The following is a 15,039-nucleotide window of genomic DNA, read 5'->3' as shown; positions in this document are numbered from 1 at the left end:
CCAATCAGAGGATTGGGAACTTTTACTATTTAATTCCTATGTATTATTTATACTGTGTGTTTCATACTTATTGAACCTATATGTTGATATATCCAATTATATTTGAGTTTACTTCTGTTTTATTTTTCAATTTCCATTAAATTATTTATCCATGTACCAGCATACTCAGTGATTTTTTAGTAGTCCAACAAGGTCAGTATCAGTTATTATGGTAGGTTTTTCCTACAATCTTTGGTCACTGAACTATTCCATTAATACAGTGATCATTAATATGTGTAGTGTCATTTTGTCTAGATACTGACCCATAGTATCTATATCTATATATAAACACCCTCCACGTTCTATAACCACGTCTAGTTGAGCGCAGTTTATTTTTCATTTGTGTTTATATGTTCAGGGTTCGTGTGAGGTACCCTAAACTGCAGCTCACTTAACTTGGACAGTCCCCAGTGTTTCAGTGCGCTAGTATTCTCTCTTTTTGTGAAAGCAATACAATGCTTCCTGGGTTTTTTGCAACTTCTATCACCTATTATCAGGAACTACTTGACCATCGCAACTTACATCACTGCTGTTACCAAGAAGGGTCAAGATACCCGGGTGTGGCCTCATGAGACAGAGGAAGCTTTCACCCTTTTAAAGTAGTGTTTTATTTCAGCACCCATACTGAGACAACCAAAGTGTGACCAATCTTATTTCCTGGAGGTGGACGTCTCCACAGTTGGAGTTGGGGCAGTGTTGTCACAGAAGGATGAAGAGGGCACTGTGGGTTCTTCTCCTGTAAATTCTCTGCTCTGGAGAAGAATTATGCCGCTAGGGATAAAGAACTATTAGCCATCAAGTTGGCCCTTCAGGAATGGCGATACTTGTTGAGGGAGCAAAATTTCCAGTTACAGTCTATACCGATCGCAGGAACCTGATGTACCTCAAAACAGCTCACTGCCTAAACGACCGTTAATCCAGATGGTCATTATTTTTCGATCAAATCAATTTGGCGATTACCTATGGCCTATGTAATAAAAACATCAAAGCCGATGCCTTGTCCAGAGCATTCAGTTCTGCTGAGGTGGAGGAAGTAAAGGAAGACAAGCCCATTCTGAACCCTGCTTGCTTTGTAGCAGTTACCAACAAGGTCAAGATTCTGCCGGAAAAAAACATTAATAGCACTCAAACTCCGGTCTAAATGACTTAAGTGGGCTCATTCATCACGCTTCATCGGTCATGCAAGTGTGATAAAAAAACTGAAAATAATCATCAGGAATTATTGGTGGCCAACAGTACGTTGTGATGTCAAAGGCAGCTTGTACTAGCCATGCACAACACAAGGTCCCACCTTACCCTCCCTCTGGGTCTATCAGTGCCTGATCATCCTTGATCCCATATATCCATGGACTTTGTCACTGATCTACCATCTTGCCAAGATTACCGCTGTTTGTCACTGCATCGCTGGCAATGAGGTCCCAGCAGCAGCCTATCCAGCTTAGCCTTCCAGGCACTGTCGAGTCCCTGCTGGGTTAATCAGTCATGCACATGCGCAGACTGAATGTTGCGCATGGCAAAGTAACCCGTCACTGGCAGTGATATGCTTCCAGCAGGTGAGCAGAGGACCCTAATGCTAATTACCAGTGGCATATTAGTTTTTATCACTGTGATTCTAAAAGAAATATGCCACTGGTATTTAGGATCATTGTTAATCGGGGCCCTGACAGTCTTTTTTCAAACACCGCCTGTAAAGTGACAGGACCTGATTGGTTGGTACTTTATCTCTCTCCAAGGCTTAGTACATCTCCCCCTATGTCACCATTAAGTATGTTGCCCTCCTAACGCCAGCGCCGAGGTCCCAACGCAGGTTTACTGCTCCTTAGAGCATCTTACCTGTGGGGGTTATAATTTTATACATGCTGATAAGTTGTAGCACCCACATGGGTAAAATACTGTAAGTAGCATTAAACCCATGTTGGGATCCAGCACCACCATTGTGAGGTTGACATACTCACTGGTGACATATGAGTGTCAACCTCCTGACTGAATAACCCCTCCCCCTTCCCTGTAGTATGGAGTCCTTATCAAGGGGGCTTTTCCCTGCTATACACATAGATGGAGGCACTCACCCTTTCACATTGTATGGGACCTTTTTCTCCTTAGGCACGTTGCTTATAGTAACCGCAAACCTTCGGGTCCTCTTCACTCTCTCCTGTGCTCTTATTGGGGCTGATTCAGAATAGGACGGATCTCTGTGCACGGACACAAAGGGACAGTTTTTGCGCACAGCGCCTGCACAGCCATATATTTACTCAATTTTGTGTATCTATTTCCTAATCTGAGTGATACAGAACTCAATCACATCTGTTTTCCATGAAATTGGAAGTTTTGGGGCAGCAACAATGCGAGCGTACAGAACCACCCTAGGAGCGCCATGGATGTATTGCAGACGTGCGGAAGGGGAAGGGAAGCCTATTTCTGAAAGATCTCTTGCGACTGTACTTTGAAATGTGAATATGACTGAAGGGGGAGGAGATGTGATCAGACGCAGAGAGGAGATGCCGGGACCAGTGTTGGACTGGGGCATTAAGGGCCCACCGGGGGAGTGCATTGACAGGGGCCCATGCTTAAGGGGTGTGGCCATCCACCAGAGGGGGTGTGGCCAAACACCACAGTTGCTTGGCTAGCCATTAGGCAAATCTTGGTGTAGTTCCTATAGAAGAAATCCAAGAACCTAAGTTTATCGGCGGCCTTGCTCCACCATGTAACTGACCCCCTAATAAAGTAACAATGTACAATTCAGGACACAGTCTGGAACATGACATCTAGAGGAGGGGGTGGGGCCCACCGGGGAATTCCCCTGTACCCCTGTGGGCTAGTCCAACCCTGGCCGGGAAACACAGAGCAGGAAGCTCAGGCCCAGGACCATTTCTTCTATAATGGCAACTTCCAGATATGCTGCCCTGGCAGCAGTGCCCCCCTCTGCTGGGCCTGCCACACTGCCCTGCTCACCTACCCCTAGTCACGCCACTGTTCAGAGTCGTGTCACAGGAGAGCTCAATTATTTTTTTTCTTCTGTAGAGGTAAATTCAGATGGGTCCTTGGATCCATACAAATTTCTCCATATTCTCTGGAAAATATTTTTCAAACCAATCACTGAGCTTTGTTAGACGCTGCTCAAAAACTGATTTAAGTTCATGTGTCAAGTAATGTAACAAACATGTAACAAACTGATGCCACATGGGGAATCAGTCACTGTACGATCTTCATTTGATTTTCTTTTTCATAAATGCAATTATTTTTTTCTGAAAGCTGATACTTTCTCTGAGAGTTAATTCTTTTAGCTTTCTGGTGAAGTAATCATATGGTTTCTTAGCCATGTTAGGGTGATTGGTCACTTAGCGAACAGGTCTGAATCAGGTCCTAAGGCACGTTTGCTTGCTGCCGGGCGATTGTTGGTCAGTGCGCATGTGTATAATTCGCAGTGCAAATGCGTAAGCAAGTCATTTCGAAGGGGAATCGTGTGCTTGTAGCACAAGGCCAGAGCGCTACTTTAAGTGACAGATAGTGCCGCTTGTGGGTGGTTACAGGGGAAGGTGCTTGCAAACGGGGGAGTGGTGTTGCGGATGCAGACGTGTCAGGCCAACAAAATGCTGTTTAAAGGGCGAGTATAATTAGTAAAGTGGCATCATTGTACACGTCACCTGCATGTACTTCAGTCTGCACTGATCGCAGTGCTTGCAGCGGGGTAAGGCTACCTCAAGGGCTGCGAGCATCTACGATGGCTCTCGATGTTACCGATTAATCCAACAATTCCAGGAGATGACGTGTGTTGCGAGGGGAAAGGGGGTGCCTTTATACACTAGCGAGCGCTCAGTGCCATAGCTTGCTAAGACATAGAGGGCATCCTTACGCCACACAGTGCAAGCGTGGAATTTGAATATCCGGCCCCTTTTTGCCAGCGAGCGGCCGCATCTTGCGAGCAGGTCTGAATGAGTTCCTTAGTTTGCTTGGTTAAGCATTCTGCAGACAATATTTTCAGACATAGTACACACTGAGGGCCTGATTCAGCAAGGACCACAGCTGCTAATACGCATGCAATTGTCCGATTGTTTCGCAGTGCGCATACATACGCATCGCAGTGCACATGCTCGTACCAGCCACTGCAATCGTGGCGACACAGACCCATCGCAGAGTGATTGACAGGAAGTGTGGTAACAGGGGGGTGGTCAGGCGAACGCAGGCGTGCCAGTGAATTTCAATGGTGTTGCAGGGGCGTGCACAAATTAACCACTGCGATACCATATGCAGCCTGAGGCCTTATAGGGGCATATTCAATTGGGCGCGAGGTTTAGTGATGAAAAAACCTCGCTCCCCTTCGCGTGCCCAATTTTGGATTACCATGGGTATGCGCGCTCCGGATACCCGCGGTATCCAAATAAAAAGTGGTTGTAGGGTTTTCAGAGCTGAAAACCCTGCACCGTGTAAAAAAATAAAAATAAAACTTGACACTTACCTACCCGGAGGGTTTCTGTGGCTCCCGGTGGCCTACTCCTCATCTTCTCACTGGGCAGGGGGCTGCTGGGAGATGTAGTTCCCCCAGCACCCATTACAGGGGGGCATACTTACACTAGGGACACACACACTCACTCATAAACACTCTCAAACACTCCCACACACGGACATACTCACCACTGCTGCAGGAGACCGGGTCCTGACCCTGGATTCAGAATACAGCACTTCAGAAGGTGAATATTACTGACTAATTAAGCTAACTGTAAACTTCCAATTGCTTAATTAGTCATTAGGAGAGATGCTGCCGGGGTCCCAGAGCATTTCCCGACCATTTTTACTAAAATTGTGGCTTTTAGGAAAAAGTGGTCGTGCTCTGGAGATGCACAAAATAAAACCTCCAAGTGAATAGCAAAAATCTCACACCTGCATGCAAACCCTGCGGGTGCTGGATTTTTGCTATTCTCGTCCCCAATTGAATATGCCCCATAGCGTGCGCTGAAGTTAGCAGGTCTGACATGCCTTAACTGTGCGTATGGGTCCGATGTTACTCAATGTTACTGATTATTTTGCTATATTGCTATAGCATACGGATGTGAGTAAGGGAGAGTGGGCGTCCTTATGTTAGGCTGCGATTGCAATGTGAATGCAATTATTTGCATATCACCGCTGATATTAGCAACTGCGTTGCGTGCGTATTAGCAGACTAGCGTTCCTTGCTGAATCAGGCCCTGTGAACACTCTTAATTGTTGACATCTATGACGTAAAACCAAGGTCTAGGTAAGTATCGTCGTATCTGTGATGTTTCCTTTGCTTCACCACTTTGCCACTGGTCTGTGGTTCCTCTACCCTTCCTAAAGCAATCACAATAAATTATTTTAGGTTGAAGGCAAATCCTGCGTAGCTCCTATACGAGAAGTAAAATTGCGTTTCTTAGAAGCATCACCATACAAACTGTGGGAACAGCACAGGGCAGGGACGTGCAGTCAGGGTAGACAGGTCTCCCCAGTCATACTCCTGAGTTTTGATATAAAAATGATTAGAATAATACAAAGGAGATAGTTGTAATAAACTGCTATTACTTACAGATGTAAAGATTGTTTCAGTAAATGTATGAAAAGGGAGTTCATTTGAGTAAATCTGACATCTGTAGATTAACAATTTTGCTTTCATTCCAACAAACTGTCACACGTTTACAATACAATTGGTATGTGACTTCAACCAACAATAACAGAATTCAGAAATTACTTTCAGTTGACATTAGTTCACATAAATAAGCGCAAACACCTTAGTATATTTTATTTGACAGGAACTGGACCGGAAGCCGCTTGGGCGGCTGTCCTCCCGAACCCTGTAAGCTGCAATGGTTAGTACATTGGACACTCAGTAAATATCAACTCTATGTATGGCCATTTACTGAACTTATCTTGAGCTACAGTCATTTATCTATTAGTCTAACCTTATAAATATATCTAAACTGGTATATGAGCTCACTACTTTAGTAACAGTCCAGCGCTATTCTCACTTTTATGCATGCAATGTTGCCCGGGTTGATGACTCTGACGGAGGCTATTTTATATACTAGATAAGACCATGTTCTTGGTTAGGAGTTGCAACTTATCCAATCTCAATTTAAGTCTCCATTGTGCTATTTCTCTCTCTATCTCCACTGTTGTAGCAATTTGGCTGGCAGTATTTCTTAATAGGGTGCCTTCCAGTGTTACTAGTCAGTACTGAGGGGAGCGGCTCTGGTACTACAAGGGTAGATGGTAGTTAGCTGCAGTCTTACGGACTTAAGGCTCACAGTCTACCTGCTGACTGATTGTCTGAAGCTTTCACAATGGGTTTGGTGTCTCCATCTGCAGATTATCGCGACTTTGGCTGCCGACTGCTGCCAGGTAGGTGTGCAGGTCTGGTCCTCTTTGTTACCTCAGGACTGCAACTGCCAACTGCTGCTCCCTGCCAACTGACACCTGCCTGACACTGGTCATGTGACTTGCTGCTCCTGACCTCTTCAGCTGCTGTAGAGACTACTGGGAATTCTCTGCCTATATAATGCCAAGTCGGACGTAATAACTCACATAGTGGGGTATTACATATTTCCCCACTTGAATTATGCGTGTCCTCATGCAACAGGCAACACTCAAAACCCACTGTAGAACAGTCTCTTGTACATTATGGCATTATCAACAACATAAAATGTAATGTTATTATGAAAAGGGAAATACAGTATATGACAAGCATCCAGTAACTTAACATCGTATTGGTAATACACCTTTGTTGCCCTTTCTAGACCTGCATATAGCCTGCTGCAACCTGACAATGAACTCCTCACCACTTATAGCGGTGTACTTACTATCTGGGCCATATCTCTCTGGAGAAAGATATGCCACAACCTCTTCAGCTTCACTAGGTGTTTCTACAAGAACATTAGATTCAGACTGTGACATAAGCAAATCTAGGCTATTGTGTTTAAGGGGCCTCGATCCCTCTGCTGTGGCCATGCGAATCACCATTTCAGTGTTTCTTTCCCGGTTAGTGGCACTAGAATTTGCCCGATTGAGGTAATACGTTCAAGAATTGATATTCTCCACTCTAGATTTACTCTCAGGTACTGGCTGTGGAGAAAGTCGTTGCGTGACTATGTTCTGGCGACTCTGCATCACTGCCTCTCTCTGTTCGTCCACAACTGGTTTGTTCGTTCCTTCCGATGGTTCACTCTTCACGTGGTCATCAAAGTTTTGTTGGTTGTATTCATAGTGTTTCGGTAGATAATATGGTGTGTATTGATGTGCCGTACAAGGCTGTTGTTTATTTATTCTTTCTACCACACTTCCCACTTCTTCGGTCTCCTTTCCATATTTGTGGTATCGATAGTTTTGTTGGTAATTATGTGGAGAACCTCTGCGATGTGAATAACACCAATAATACTGACGTTCTGCTGCATATCTACTCCCTTGAACTGGAACACCACCAGGACCAGTGACATTTGCTGCCTGTAGAACTTTTTCCCCTTTGACGATATTAAACTCTACGGTCTCTCCATCTCCCAAACTGCGGAAGTACCTCCTGGGGTTGTTTTTCTTAATGGCAGTATAATGTACGAACAGGTCCTCCTTGGTGTCCTTCCGGTTCACGAAACCATAGCCGCGTCGCACGTGGAACCATACAACTTTGCCCAAAATTCTATTTGCGATAGCTGATGTAACATCACCTGGTGATGGCATGCCTTTTATTTGGTTTTGTAATATTGGGCTCAAACTCACATATTTGGGTTGCCCTACTTTCATTTGTGGACCTATTCCTTCTGTCTCTCCTGAGGACTGGTCTTCAGGCTCTCTCTGGATGCAATAGCGTTCAATGTGGCTGGTTTGCTGGCAACCTCTGCAGATAGGCCCCCCTTGTGAGTCGAATTGGTCCGTTGGATGTCGGCCTGATTCTCGTGGAATGTCCCATCGTGACCGATTCCTCACACCACATTCCTGGCGCCAGTCTCTGCGTTTTGCTCCAGCCTGTTCCTGACAAATATCCTTTAACTCCTTCATTATTTCAGTGACAGCACTCATAAAGGTTCCGATCAGATCTTGGCCAGACTGCACTTGTTGGGTAACCGTTTCACTAGGTAATGGAGTGTCAGGCATCATATATGGTCTGGCCTCTTCATAATTTCCGCCTTTCAATTGTTCTGGAGATGCGCCATATTCAGTGTCGGCATTCTGGTTAAGCCCAAGGATATCTAGCACAGCTTCTTTGAACTCTGAGAATGGGCATACAGGATTCTGGCGTCTCCACATCCTAAGTTGGGCCCTGGTCGCTTCTCCTCGCGCCCCTTCAATGAATAAATTAATAAGCGTTTCATCGACTTGCTCTACCTTCCACGGTTCTCGGGCTTGGATTGCCTGCATAGCTTCCTGCAGGCCCAGGGCTAAATCCCTCAGTGACTCTTGGGGTTGCTGCTTCCTGGCGTAAAGATGGTTCCGAAGTTCAGAAATAGTCCGTGAGTCAAATATACTTTCCAGTTTTTTGAAGATATCCTCTGCCGTCTTCCGTTCTTCATCCGCCCATGCTTTGACCTCCCGCAAGGCGAGACCTTTCAACTGCCCGATCACGATCTCCACTCTTTGCTCATCACTAAGCGGGTATAGCCTAAACATCAACCGCATTTTGTCTTTGGGGATACACGCACACAGGATACAAGTACCTTCAAAGAATTCAGAGTACGTTGGTAGCCAGGGGCCCCCAAAATAATACAGCATTGTGATGGGTAATGCCTGTGTTGTATGTACCATACTACTGCTGGGTGAGACATTTTTTGATGGTGAAGCTCTCTGTCTGGGTGAAGCAGGTAATGGTCTCTGGCCAGAGGTCAATGCAGGAGTTTGTGATGCTGACATTTTCGTGTCGTATCCTGTTCGCGGACGCCAAGTTGTAATAAACTGCTATTACTTACAGATGTAAAGATTGTTTCAGTAAATGTATGAAAAGGGAGTTCATTTGAGTAAATCTGACATCTGTAGATTAACAATTTTGCTTTCATTCCAACAAACTGTCACACGTTTACAATACAATTGGTATGTGACTTCAACCAACAATAACAGAATTCAGAAATTACTTTCAGTTGACATTAGTTCACATAAATAAGCGCAAACACCTTAGTATATTTTATTTGACAGGAACTGGACCGGAAGCCGCTTGGGCGGCTGTCCTCCCGAACCCAGTAAGCTGCAATGGTTAGTACATTGGTCACTCAGTAAATATCAACTCTATGTATGGCCATTTACTGAACTTACCTTGAGCTACAGTCATTTATCTATTAGTCTAACCTTATAAATATATCTAAACTGGTATATGAGCTCACTACTTTAGTAACAGTCCAGCGCTATTCTCACTTTTATGCATGCAACGTTGCCCGGGTTGATGACTCTGACGGAGGCTAATTTATATACTAGATAAGACCATGTTCTTGGTTAGGAGTTGCAACTTATCCAATCTCAATTTAAGTCTCCATTGTGCTATTTCTCTCTCTATCTCCACTGTTGTAGCAATTTGGCTGGCAGTATTTCTTAATAGGGTGCCTTCCAGTATTACTAGTCAGTACTGAGGGGAGCGGCTCTGGTACTATAAGGGTAGATGGTAGTTAGCTGCAGTCTTACGGACTTAAGGCTCACAGTCTACCTGCTGACTGATTGTCTGAAGCTTTCACAATGGGTTTGGTGTCTCCATCTGCAGATTATCGCGACTTTGGCTGCCGACTGCTGCCAGGTAGGTGTGCAGGTCTGGTCCTCTTTGTTACCTCAGGACTGCAACTGCCAACTGCTGCTCCCTGCCAACTGACACCTGCCTGACACTGGTCATGTGACCTGCTGCTACTGACCTCTTCAGTTGCTCTAGAGACTACTGGGAATTCTCTGCCTATATAATGCCAAGTCGGACGTAATAACTCACATAGTGGGGTATTACATATTTATAACTTATAAACATCTTCTTTGTTTATTGTAATAATTTTTATAGTTAACGCTCAACAGCTTTGTGGAGCTCCCTTGGGACTGCAGGGAGATGAGAGATGAGGCAGCAACAGCTCAGCCTCACTTCTGTATAGTCAGACACTGCTTGCAGAGCTGGGGACGGTGCCACACCACAGTCAGTAAGCTGCACAGAAGAGCTAAGAGAGACATGCCTCTGAGTATGGGGGGCATGCCTTGAACACTGATGGACACCTTGGATGCATACTTGCCAACTCTCCCTAATTGTCAGGGAGACTCCCTGAAATAGTAGCAATCTCCCTGTCTCCCTGAAGAGTCTACCAATCTCCCTCATTTCATCCTTACCCCCATTATGAAGCTGTTACAATAAAAAAAAGAGATTATATACATTCAAATGGGATCATTAGTGTCATTTCCTTGCATTGTTTATTATAAGGCACAATGATCCCTATGAATTTCTGCAAAGTATTAGTGTGTTTTCATCAACAAACAGATCTTACTAACTGCTTTTGGGCTGGTTTACATTTGGATGTAAGTCAGGTTTAGGACACGCCTCTCAGATTTATCAGTACACACCCACTGTAACACGCGCTCATAGGTGCTGCTTTCACAATCTCCCTGAAATGGTTTTTTAAAAGTAGGCAAGTGTGCTTGGATGTGCAATGTGACCAGGAAGTGCACTGCAATGTTTAGAGATGGAGTTCATTCAGCAGCAACAAGAGAAGACACAGTGATGCAGGTAGGTGAATCAATGGACACTGAAGCTTAGTGTATTGAGGAGAGAGTTACAGTAGGGGGTGAGACAGGCTCCCAGCACTTAGACCCAGCCATTGTCCTCACCACATCAATGGCACAGGGGGACAAACCACAATAGTGTTGATACAGTATTGCTGTCCAAAGTATATTCCCTAGTTATGGCTCTCCTATGTGTGTACCCAGTGTCTCTGTCCCTGTATGAGTGTGTCCAGTGTCATTACCAGTGTATGCATGCCCAGTGTCTGCACCTGTGGTAAAATGGAACCGAGATGTAATTTGGTAGTGGGAACACAAGACCTCAATTAACTGTCTAAAACCAGATGCATTAATGGCAGATATTGGACACAGATCTAATACTAGCATAGTAGTCATGGCTTCAGTGATCCGCTGTGCAACTAGGTGACAGCTGTCATACTTGCTTCCTCTTGCAAATAATTGGTTATTAGTCAGTTGTTTTTTTTTAACTACTTCTTGTAGTCTTCTTGATTCCCTTCTGGGATGAAGATCCACCCCCAGCAACAACAGGCCTAGCGCTCAAGGATTTTTATGAGGAATCCTAAATAGAGGAGCCTAAGCAATTTGGATGCAGGACTATTAGGATCATTAATGAGGAGATTGATGATGAAGGTGTTGGCAGTGGAGATTGCAGGGATCTAGAGATAAGAGCTAGCTGATGCTGGACTGCATGTTGTTATTACTTTAGCAGAATTTTCAGATTTTGCCAAAAAATGTTCATGAGCATGCTGCAAATGGCATAACAAGGTGGATGTTCCTAGATGTTTAACGTCCCTACCTCTACTTACTTTGGATTTACAAACACTACAGCTGGCTTGACAAAATAATTCCACACATAAGAGGTGGAATTTTTGGTTTTATGTCAGGCATGACAATGGCCTTCTTCTAATGGGCAAGAGCTGCTTCCACTGGTGCCTGACTTACACAAACATCCTCATCATCAACATCCTCATTAACGCTGTCAGCTACACAAATATCCCCTTCATCCTGTTGCACTTCCTCAATAGCATCCTCAATTTCTATGTCAGCATCTTTACTTGTGCTGTTCATCTACTAAATTTGCAGAGAGTGCAGAAATGGTGGAAGGAGGCTTCTCTACGAGTCCTGTATCAGAAATGTCAGGCTCACACACAGCCCTCATGTCAAGTTTAAATTTCTCGGGTTTAATGGTTTCCAGCCCCAGTGATTCGGACTAACACACTGTTTAGATGAATCAAGTGTTCCCTCCAGGTCTGACTGAACACCACAATGACATCCAGGTAGGCAACTGTATATCCTTCCTGGCCTTCCAGCAGATCAATAACCAGGTTCTGGAAGGAGGGAGGGGCATTCTTCATCCCAAAAGGAATGCCCAGAAACTCTAAATGTGGAGTGCTCCCAGGCCTCTGGTGACAGTGGTATCTGCCAGTACCCCCTTCTGAGTTCAATTATAGAATATAGCGTGCCTGAACAAGCCAATCTAGCATCTCATCTATCCTGGGCATGGGATAGGCATCAAACAGTGGCATAAATTAATTATCTATGGTCCGCACAGAACCGGGTGCCCCAACATTACTTTGGGGCCAGTACCTCTGGGGCAGCTCGGATGCTGTGAGACTTTGAATCACCCCTAGTGGTAACATTTTATCAATCTTCTTTTTCATAGAAGTCATTACAGTAGGGGAAACCCGTTATGCTGTCTGTCTGAGGGGTGTCTGGCTTCCAGTTTTAAGATGATGTGTGACTAAGCATGTAAGTCCAGTCTTTACTGTGAAATGGTGCTGATAGGGATGTAATATGTCAGCTAGTTGGCCTAGTTGCTTCCCTAATAGCTCCTCATTATTGTAAGTGTCAGCCAGGGACCTCCCTCCTAAGCAGCAGCTGCTAAATCCAGCAAATGGTCCGGCCCATGTTCATTTTCAGGCAGGCTACACATGGATAACATATAGGCTCCCCTTTCATGATAAACTATTGACATGTTTATTTGATGCACCTTGTGTTTCTTGCATCCCTCCACCCTGGCAACCAAATACTTAACAACATCATTGAGGTGCTGAACAACAGTGTAGGGACCCTCCCAGATAGTCTGCAACTTGTCCTGCCGTCTCGCTATGAAAATCAGAACCTTTTGCCCCATGTCATGTACACGCTCTATAGCACAGCAGTCATACTAGTGTTTTTGCTTGGCCTGAGCAGCCTGCAGGTTGCTCATTGGAGTGCCATCTCCATTAGCGACTGCATTACCTCCCTGAATTGGATAACAAAGTGTATTAATGATGTTTCGGTGGTGGGGGAGGGGTGTGGATTGGTCAACCAAGCCGTTGGGTCCTAGATATTCCCAGCCCAATGCACACTTTCCCTTCCCTGCAGCCTTATTCCAAAAGATTATCTTTCAGCAGCTCCCTAGTGGGCGTTTGTGACTGGTCGTATCAGATGCGACCATGTCAGTTAAAGTCCAGTCCGGCAACTGGTAAAGGAGAACATGGCACTTAGGGCTCGATTCAGACCTGCTCGCTAGATGCATATGCGCGCTCCCAGCGTATGCAAATTCGGCTAAGTGATGGCAAGGCAGGCAATCACACGGCAAGTCATTAGCACGCCCACTATGTCTTGGCGTTCGATCGCATTGTGTATGCAGACACCCACCAGCCTGTCTTAAAACGCCCACTTGCGCACGTCATCTCCAGGAAGTGTATGCAACCATCGGTACATCAGGTACCATCGAATGCATTCACAGCGCTTGAGGTCGACTATATCCTACTGCAAGCACTGCGATCACTTCAGTGTAAAATTCAATCAGGTGACGTGTACTATGATGCTGCCTATTAATTATGCACGCCTCTGAAATGGCGTTAAGATGCTCAGGCATGCCTGCGTTCGCACCTCCACTCCCCCGTTTCTAGTGGCCTGCTCCTGTTACCACCCACAAACGGCTTGTCCTGTCACTCATTCAGCTGGGCGAGCCTACGCTTCCTGATCGATCGGACTAGTTCACACACACACGCATTGCGATGCATACGCATGCGCACAATGTGAACCATCGACAGCTACGAACGAACGCTTCCTAGCGAGCAGGTCTGAATCAGGTAATTAGTTCTCAGCCTGGATAGTTTCCTTGAAAAGTCTAATTTTGCCTCTTCATTTCTACAGAGTTGGGACAGTTTCCACTAAGTCAGAAGATTGTCAGTGAAATTGGATTCCAACTAGACCGAAGGATTCTGTCTGCTGTCTTTAACAAAGCTCGACTATATGGATACTATGTGGCTAATATAGAAGATCAGATCATACAGGTTACGAAGCAAAATTATTATATTTTTTATTTTATATACAAATGAATAAATATTCTTAAAATGGAAATGTTGTTGCCACAAAGTGAAGGCGAGAATTTTGTGCGCTAAAACAATATTTATGAGAATACAGCATTCAATTCACTAAGAACCAATTATTTTGGAATTTTGTATTGTCATGGATATTGATGTGGCACACAAAATGGCTGCCTCTACTGGCTGCAGGAAACAAATACTCTTTGCTGCTCTTTGTGCCACTGTGGAACCTAGTAATGCCATAGCTCATCTCCACCAGCATACATAGTTATTAATTACAGGTTAGTACCTGTAAATTGTCCGGCACAGTGAATGAGACATTAAGGTCTAAACTAGAACATCGTTACAAGGACCTCATGGGACGACTCAGGACACAAGGATATTACCCTTCAGTGCACGTGACTTTCACAGAGAGTTTGATTAACAAGTATGGAACAATGAAAGGGCTACCAGCCGCTGGAACAAATGAACATGCATGCTTAAATGATCTTGAATTTCTCCGCAAGATCATAAACGACTGTGTTCCACAAAACATGGTGAAATCTGTTCATGTCCTCCTCAACTGTTTGGCACTGCTGGCCCATGAGGACAGAAAGAACATGTTTATCTGGTAGTGAGGCGGACACTTCCCACCTAATGTCTTGTCTTTGTTCTTAAAGATGAACAGATCAGTCTTGCTAAAAGCTGGTTGACAGGTATGTTTAATAACAATTAAAAGCTGAATTAGTAACAACGCTAAGCGTTTTGTGTCTTTTTTTAATTAATCATTCTTAGTTTTTCTGCAGTTGCCACAATTATTTTATTATTTTTTGATCTAGAGTTGATTTTGCTTTTAGGTTATGTATAGGACACGCCGAAGCCAGTAATATTATGCTGGCCATACGTATGGCAATTTAGACAACAAATTGGTATGAAGTTTCAGAATTTCTTTGCTCAAAATGACCACCAGACCTAAAAAGATTGTGGGGTCTATTTACTAAGCAGTGTTAGG

General features: G+C 44.6%; 1 protein-coding gene across 1 annotated transcript; it reads left to right on the top strand.

Moving 5' to 3' along the window:
- Positions 1-9,696: 9,696 nt before the first annotated feature.
- LOC148518231 (speriolin-like) lies at positions 9,697-14,662 on the top strand. Its single transcript, XM_088477439.1, has 3 exons — positions 9,697-9,754; positions 13,876-14,015; positions 14,330-14,662. Exons 1-3 carry the CDS (start codon positions 9,697-9,699, stop codon positions 14,660-14,662), a joined length of 531 nt encoding a protein of 176 aa, XP_088333565.1.
- The last annotated feature ends 377 nt before the right edge of the window (positions 14,663-15,039 follow it).

This window comes from Taudactylus pleione, unplaced genomic scaffold, assembly GCF_031769625.1.
Source record: "Taudactylus pleione unplaced genomic scaffold, aTauple2 ptg000201l, whole genome shotgun sequence".
Classification (NCBI taxonomy): Eukaryota; Metazoa; Chordata; class Amphibia; order Anura; family Myobatrachidae; genus Taudactylus; species Taudactylus pleione.
Note: the sequence above shows the minus strand (reverse complement) of the source record. Positions and strands in the feature narration are given on the sequence as shown.